The sequence below is a fragment of the Hibiscus syriacus genome, unplaced genomic scaffold (assembly GCF_006381635.1).
Source record: "Hibiscus syriacus cultivar Baekdansim isolate YM2019G1 unplaced genomic scaffold, ASM638163v2 tig00117056_pilon, whole genome shotgun sequence".
NCBI lineage: Eukaryota > Viridiplantae > Streptophyta > Magnoliopsida > Malvales > Malvaceae > Hibiscus > Hibiscus syriacus.
The window spans coordinates 5,339,767-5,348,377 of record NW_024063539.1 but is presented as its reverse complement, the minus strand read 5'-3'; the positions used below and the strand labels follow the sequence as shown (position 1 = coordinate 5,348,377).

The 8,611-nt window shown below is 37.3% G+C and overlaps 1 protein-coding gene across 1 annotated transcript; it reads right to left on the bottom strand.

Moving 5' to 3' along the window:
- Nucleotides 1-4,518: 4,518 nt before the first annotated feature.
- LOC120198444 (cytokinin riboside 5'-monophosphate phosphoribohydrolase LOG5-like) lies at nucleotides 4,519-5,736 on the bottom strand. Its single transcript, XM_039199792.1, has 7 exons — nucleotides 5,605-5,736; nucleotides 5,441-5,538; nucleotides 5,333-5,363; nucleotides 5,140-5,239; nucleotides 4,979-5,049; nucleotides 4,737-4,880; nucleotides 4,519-4,653 (listed from the first exon to the last, which is right to left on the bottom strand). The coding sequence occupies exons 1-7, from the start codon at nucleotides 5,734-5,736 to the stop codon at nucleotides 4,549-4,551; spliced, it is 681 nt and encodes a 226-aa protein (XP_039055723.1). The 3' UTR covers nucleotides 4,519-4,548.
- Between the last annotated feature and the right edge of the window lie 2,875 nt (nucleotides 5,737-8,611).

Here is an 8,611-nt window from a genome sequence, read left to right as displayed (position 1 = left end):
ATTTCGACCCATCGCCCCGCAAACTTTTGCGGTCATCAAAGGCAGACGACAACTTAGTCCAGGTAGCTTTCCATATATACGAACCCCACGGAAACAGATTCCATGCATTTAGGTCCTCTACCAATAATATTAGCTCCTGAGGAATAGGTTGTCTGGCCTCTCTGCCTAAAAAGCCGGCATACAAAAGTAGTAGAATGCATACTCGGACAACATCGACGTCATTCATCCGAGTAAAACCATCTTTCTTATTAAACAATTTCTTCATGTCGTCAACGTGTAAGTTTGGCTTCTCTATTGACTCATCAGGAAAAACCCTGGATAACCATGATGGGCAGGTGATATGACGAGTGTACCGGCCTATATCATCGTGTCCGAATCGTAGACCAGTGATTAAGCAGAACTCCTTCCGCCCAAAACAAGTATACGCCGGTGGAAAATGAAACCATATCTCTTCCTCACCACGTTGTATACTGTCGGGTAGATCGCTAGTCATGGTCTGAAGCCACAAATGGGTCAAATTAGCATCTCCACCCGGATGTTGTACTCTCAGCCATGGCCCGAAGCAGGTTTCCTCAAACAATTTTCTTTGTGCAGGTGAAAGCTTCGAAGCAATTGTAGTGGCTAGGCTAACTTTATTCCTTAATGTCAATGAAGCCGAAAAAAATTTCTACAAAAACAATAAACATACCAAGTTAGATATACCAAAAACTACACTGTGAAGATATACCAAAAACAATAAACATAAATAGTAGTTTATTCTTGAAACTAAAATTTGCAACACTGTTTTGTCTTTTGGTTGAAATGAAAATCGCAACGAGATAATGAGAATCGCAACGCGAAATGAAAATCGCAACGAGAGAATCGCAACGCGAAATGAAAATCGCAATGCGATTTTGGTTTCGCGTTGCGATTTTCATTTCACGTTGCGATTCTCTCGTTGCGATAGTTATTTCCGCGTTGCGATTTTCATTCTCGAAACTATTCTTCTTTTGCATTACTTCAACCAAAAGACAAAACAAAGACAAATACTAACTTCACAGGCTAAACAGTTTAGCAGTATTGGCAACAATCGAATGAATTTAATAAGAAATCTAAGTGAAATGGTTAATCTATTATTGAAATTACCAGTAAACTTATCATCAATCTCAATATGAAAAACCTAAAATAATACAAAATTTTCAAAATAATAAATAAAAAAACTAACCATCGGAGGTTGATTTTCCGTTTCTGAATGATTGTGAGGGATTTCTGACTGTGAATGGTTGTGAGGGATTTCGCCGGCGATGGGGACGGAAATCTTTGGAGATGGGGATGGATTTCGCCGTAGAGAGTGAGAGATGGAGATGGGACTAAGTGTTGTGATTTTAGGTTTGAGGTTATGAGTTGCGATTATTGTGGACGGTTCAGTTTCCGATTTATTAAGAAAAAATTCGTGTTTGGAATTTGAAAAAAAAATACGCGTTAATACGAATGGCGCTATGTAAATCGCATTGCGATAGTAAGATTCGCATTGCGATTTACGTATTCGCATTGCGATTTTCCTAATTCGCATTGCGACTTACTTAATCGCTTTGCGATTTACGTATTCGCATTGCGAATTATGAAAATCGCAACGCGAATACGTAAATCGCAATGCGAATTAGGAAAATCGCATTGCGATAGTCATAATCGCGTTGCGAATCTGGAAACTGATTTGCGATAATGGAGATCACGTTGCGAATTAGCGATCGCATTGCGATTTTGTTGGTCATTTTGACAAATCCGGAAAAAGTTGGTTAAAATCGTATATTATATGGGATTTTTGGTCACTGAGGTTATTTTCTCTTTTTAATATCGTATTTATTTATTTATTTATACAAATATTCATATTCCAACACTTTTTTTTTATTCTTTTATTAGATAAAGAAAAATAGTGAAATTCCATCACTAGTCATTAAATGTCTTAGACTTCATAACTTGAACTCTAAAATTTATCTTATGTTTAATTTAGTCTCTACTTTCACTAGTATTTAAAATGTAAAAAATAAAAGGAAAATGAGAATTGAATAAACGAGCTTGTTGGTGAACATAAATGAACAAACACACCTTTGTTCATATTCGTTTGTTTATTAAATGAACATATAAATTATATTCATACTCATTTATTGAACTTAAAAAACGAACATTATACAAACAATTCATGAATAATTTATCTTTATAAAAAAATGAATAATTCATCAAACGTTATATTTATTTACACTCTTAAATCACTTCAGAGTTGAAATCCGTTCTCATAATTTTTATCCTTCGGAGACAAACTCCTCATGGAAGGAAGTTGACGTTGAACCTCAGTTCAATTCTTAGTCAACTTCGGTCAACATGTTTCATTTGCATAATTGCAGCTGGCAAGCTGCATTATTATTTTAAGTTAATAATTTGTTTAATTAAGTGTGTCAGGGTTCATGAATGTTGAAGCATGAGGGTACTTCATTATCGAATGAAGTTCCATGTATTTCATTGGATCCAAATTCAGAATCAGATTGCATAATTTCACTTGTCGTTTCATGTCTTGCACCCATGGAGCAGTTGCATATATATATATATCAGGATTTTGCAACTTCCATACTTGAGCAAGTTCTAGAGCTGCCTGGAAACTCACGACATGACAGCCAATCCAAGCTTGGAATGATGGTATGATGAACAAAACTCGACTATATATAATATCAAACCGGGTTGTTTTCAGCACTTCTACAAACATCTAATATCCAATTCACATTTCTCGTATAGCTCCACTTGCTTAAGGGGGGAAAATAACAGCCTCAACTGGCCATGTTCGTTCAAGCAGTTTGCCAACCAGTACTCATCCTCTGGTTCTAAGCGTTGCAGAGCAGCTAACCATATTGAAAGCGTCACAACACGAAGCATCTTCATCGATAAGCAACCGATTGAGTGGTTTAAAAGAATTGTACGGTTGCCCAAAGCTCATCGCGTTGAGCATTGGGAAGATGTGTTGGATGGATCTCTTAGAGTATTGGATGTGTGCGGCACCGTTAGAGATGTTTTGTCTCGGATGAGGGAAAGTTTGCAGGAGCTCGAATCTTCCCTCAGGCGAAGAACCGGACGAGAGTTCGGGTTGGAAAGTGAAATCAGAACTTTTATGGTCATCAGGAAAGAAATGAATAAAATGATCGGTTGTCGTTGTCACCGGAGAATGGACCGGAAATGTAAATCTATGGTCTTGGACAATGATACTGAAATGGTGGCTGTGGTTGCTAAGAGAAGCAGAGGAGACGAGTCTTTCGGTGTTTGATTCCATCCTATCTTTTCTTTTGCTTCCAAAGCTAAGATCAAAGCCTAATGGCCGGTCTATTGTATCGAAATTACTGTCCTCGAAACGAGCATCATGTGACCGAGTGGAAGCGAGCGAATTCGAGAAACTAGAAGCCGAGCTGATTGTCTTGAAGTCAAGCAAAGACATCAAAGTAGAACAAGTGCAAAAATTATTGAAGGATGTTGAAGCATTTCAAGGTACCATCAAAGAAACAGAGGAGGGTTTGGAGTGCATCTTTAGACAAATGTTGAGAACCAGAGTTTCCCCTTCTCGATATTCTAAACTGCTAATGTCCAACACAATTGTGCTCAGTTGTACAAATATATACAAACCGATTCCAATATATTGCAAAGTTTATCTAAAAATGCTTACATATCTCTAATGATTATATCTTTCATAATTTTAAAAAGTCAATATATCTTTTATATAATAATCAAATATTTAATTCATCAAATTTTATTTTCACAGAAAATATATTAATTTATTATCACTTGATTCAACTTGTATAATTTAAGTCCAACTAATTAGATTTAATAATTTTCATTTTTTTACGAAAATGAATCCGAATATTTTTTTCAAAGTCAAGATAAAAGCAAAGAAAATTCAAATTAGAATAATATAATATTGAATTGAAGGGCAAAACTTTTTTTTTTTGAAAAAAAACAAAATATAAATATTGCAAATTGGAAATTCTAGTTCCCCAAAGTGTCCTTTCGCGGTTTGTTAAGCCTCCATTTTATTTACCAAATTTGAGGCCACTAGTCATTCCCAGTCAGTATTCCCTCTTGGTGATGACCCAAAATCGCAAGAAAAAAAAATCTGAAGTATGGATTAGAATTTAAGAAGAAGATAAATATACATAAATAAACATATTGCATTATTTTTTTATGGCTTTGCCAAGCACTCCCAGACCTGTTAAACTGTAAGTACAACAGTGCCTTCTTTTCTTTTGGGACCATTGATTTGTCTTCATAATTGAATCATTACCCACAAAAGAGAGTGAAACAAGAGGTTATCTTCACAGCAAACAACAGGCATGGGAAAAGCTGCATTTGTTCTTGTTTTTCTTTGCTGTTATTTTCCTTGCAACTTATACAGAGTAAAACATATTGACAATGAAATCATCAGTCCCATTTTCAATCCACGGGGGAGTTTACAATTCACAGCCACATAACATTTCTTTTGAATAAAATACTTGCATTTTGCAGAGAGGACACTTTGTCCTCTTCTGTCTAATTTCAACAAGCAATCTCAGTTTGCAAAGATGAATTCAGCTCCAACTGTTCAGATTCACCATCCAACCTTGCCTTAGCAACAACTCCGTCGTGCATCGGCACGTATTCCTATTTCGACCAGAAAATAAAAAATATCATCCCGAATCCCTGGAGCGGATACATCAATATTATTAAGAATTCGATACCCCCACCTCGAGTTTTCGGACAAGTTCCGTTGCGGTTGGAGCGGAGACGACGATACGACGTTGTGATGGCTTAATGAAGCCATCATCCACGGCTTTGTCCAAGAAGTTGAGCAGATAATTATAGTAGCCATCCACGTTAATCAACCCAACCTGATGTCATCATACGAAACAAAAGAAAGAAGAGCTTAAAAATAAAAACAATAATGGATTCATCATGTTGAGATCAGACTACATGAAATGGCTTTTACAGGTTTGTCGTGGATTCCAAGCTGGGCCCATTTTATGACTTCTAATAGCTCTTCCAGTGTTCCATATCCACCTGATATTCAAAAACGATTAATAATATATAATTTACATAGGTAACAGGCACGAGTAGCTGTAATAATTTAATTGTACGACAGAGACCTACCCGGTAAGGCGATGAAACAGTCGGAATGGCGAGCCATTTCGGCTTTCCTTCGGTGCATGTCCGCAACTGGTTTGACCTCTCCGAATGTTTCCCCTGTTATCTGCTCAAACCGAAACAAAACCATGTCGAGTTCGTGTGCGAAAAGGGAGATTCAGATTAAGAAACAGGAGAGATTGTAAATAGTTTAAGAGACCTCTTTGCTCATCAGAGTCTTGGGGATAATTCTGTTGATAAAAACAAAAAACAAAAGAAAATCAACAAAGCATGTTAATCCAGTTTTGTAAAACATGTTTGCTGTTACCCTATAACATGTCCTCCACGGCGGTGAACCTCCTGAGAAACCAAACCCATTAAGCCGACACTTCCTCCTCCATAAACAAGATCCAATCTCCCGGAGACCTACAAATCAAAACCCAATAAGCAGGGCAGATAGGAAAGAACAAGGCTGGAGATGGATGGAATTACCAGTTCTTTTCCCAGGTCGAGAGCAGCATCACGATAGCAGTCTCGTTTACCGGAGCTGCATCCAAAGAATACGCAAACTCTTTTGAACCTGCTGGGCCTGTAAGTCACTGCTTCATTATTCTCCTCCTCCATATCTCATCGCTTTTTCTGTTTGATTGATTTAACTGGAAACTAAAAAGCTCAAGGTTAGTAGTTGTAGTTCCAAAGATTCTTGGGGGAGGAGGAGGACCCAATACCAAAAGAAGAACGATAGAACTATTAAAAGTCAAATAATTTAGGCATCAAATTAAGCATCAAATGGTATTTTGTCAAAGTAAAAAATTAAACACTTAATTTTTGTTGAAATTAGGTAATGAGATAATTAATTTTAGTCATTGTAATTTAGGGTATTTATAAGATTAGTCCTTAAGTTTCAATTATAAATATCCTAGTTCATTTAGTTTCAAAATCATCCCAAAACATTCTAGCTTTCTTCCAATACTAGAGAGATTTTAGAGAGTTTCTTGAGAGTTGTTTTCTCATTTTTTATCTAGAGATAATTATCATTGTTTTCTCCTTGGTAGATCGAGAGAGGTTGTAATTCCTATTTTCTCATAGTGAAATTCTTCTACCGTTGCCCGTGGTTTTTACCCTAAATTTTAAGGGTTTTTCACGTAAATTTTGTGTTTCCTTTTATCTTCATTTTTATTTTCTCAAATTATCAGTTGCGATTTTGCTCTATCCGATAGCCGTCTTCCGCAACAATTGGTATCAGAGCCAGATTTGAGTGTGTAATATCTGTTTATTGTCTTTGTGGTTGCCACCAAAAGGTAGATCCTCCAACATAAGAAAATAAGAAGGTATTACCCATTCTTTGAGGTTCTAGAAAACTATTCACGATAGTAAAATAGTGGGAGCTATCAATAATAGAAGTTATGGCAACGAAATTTGATATTGAAAAATTCAATGGGAGAAATTTCTCATTGTGGAAATTGAAGATGAAGGCCATCATGAGGAAAGACGGTTGTCTAGCAACTATCAGTGAAAGGCCAGTGGATTTCACAGATGACAACAAATGGATCGAAATGGATGGGAATGCTATGGCAAACTTTCATCTAGCATTAGCAGATAAAGTATTGTCAAGCATTGAGGAGAAGAAGACAACTAAGGAGATATGAGACCATCTCACCAAATTGTACGAGGTCACATCGTTGCACAATAAAATTTTCCTTAAGAGAAAATTGTACACTCTCCGTATGTCAGAATCTACTTCAGTGACGGAGCACTTAAATACACTGAATACTTTATTTTCTCAGCTTACATCCTTAAGTTGTAAAATAGGAGAACAAGAACGTGTTGAACTTCTACTTCAAAGTCTATCGGATTCGTATGATCAACTTCTCATCAACTTGACAAACAATAATGTCACTAGTCTATTCTTTGATGATGTTGCAGCTGCTGTTCTACAAGAAGAAAATCGGCGCAAGAATAAGGAAGACAGACAAGGAAATCTGCAACAAGCAGAAACGTTGACAACGATGACAACGATGAGAGAGAGATCAACAGAACGTGGCCAAAGCAACAGTCACAAACATGGTAGATCGAAGTCGATGAGCAAGAAGAATTTAAAGTGTTACAACTGTGGAAAGAAGGGTCATTTGAAGAAGGATTGTTGGAGTCTAAATAAAAACTCCAATCCACAAGGCAATACCGCAAACACTTCAGATGATGGAGATGCTCTATGCTGTGAAGCGTCAACCACCGTGGAAGGAAGAAAATGATTTGCAGATATATGGCTCATTGATTCGGGAGCAACATATCACATGACCTCAAGAAGAGAATGGTTTCATCATTATAAACCTGTCTTAGGAGGATCTGTTTATAGTTGCAATGATCATGCCTTAGATGTCGTTGTCGTGGGAACCATTAAATTGAAGATGTATGACGAAACAATTAAAGTTGTTCGAGATGTAGACGTATGGCAAGCACCAGTAACGTCCCTAGGTGGAGCAAAATACTTTGTCTCATTTATTGATGACTACTCCAGGAGATGTTGGGTGCACCCTATTAAGAAAAAGTCAGACATGTTTTCAATTTTTAAAATCTTCAAAGCGCGGGTGGAACTTGATTCTGGAAATAAGATCAAGTGTTTCAGAACAGATAATAGAGGAGAATACACAAGCGAAGAATGTGATGACTTTTGTAGGAAAGAAGGCATCAAAAGACAGTTCACAGTGGCGAACACTCCTCAACAAAATGGAGTGGCAGAGCGGATGAACAGAACCTTGTTAGAAAGAACAAAAGCAATGTTGAGGGATGCAGGCCTAGAAAAATCATTCTGGGCAGAAGCAGTCAATACCGCCTGTTATTTGGTGAATCGAGCTCCATCAACTGCAATAGAGCTGAAGACACCAATGGAGATGTGGACTGGAAAACCAACTGATTATTCAAACCTCCATATATTTGGAAGTATAGTGTACGTGATGTACAACTCCCAAGAAATTTCAAAGTTGGATCCAAAATCCAGGAAATGCAAATTCTTGGGGTATGCTGATGGAGTAAAGGGGTATCGCCTGTGGGATCCCACTGCCCGCAAAATGATCATTAGTAGATATGTTATCTTTGTAGAAGATAAACTACAAAGAAAAGAAGACGATGATAGCGTTGAAAAGTCAGAGACTACTCAGATACATGTGGAAAAAGAGTTTGAAGAATGAGATTCTTCTGAAGCAGAACCAGCACATGATGAACAAGAACCAGAGAGTTCTGAAGCTCCAACAACTCGTCAATCAGATCGTGTGAGAAGACGTCCCAATTGGCACTCAGATTATGTTATAGAAGGTAATATTACATACTGCCTTTTAACAGAGGACGGTGAGCCATCAACATACCAGAAGGCAATAAACAGCACAGATGCTTCACTGTGGATGATGGCGATGCAAGAAGAAATCGAAGCCCTTCATAAAAATAATACATGGGACCTTGTGCCACTACCACAAGGAAGGAAGCCAATTGGCAACAAATGGGT

Coding starts and splice junctions, on each gene's coding strand:
- LOC120198444 (XM_039199792.1), bottom strand. CDS start 5,736: ATGGAGGAGGAGAATAATGAAGCAGTGACTTACAGGCCCAGCAGGTTC. Junction 5,364..5,440: donor CGTGGAGGACATGTTATAGG/GTAACAGCAAAC, acceptor TTTTATCAACAG/AATTATCCCCAAGACTCTGA. Junction 5,240..5,332: donor AGACTCTGATGAGCAAAGAG/GTCTCTTAAACT, acceptor CGGTTTGAGCAG/ATAACAGGGGAAACATTCGG.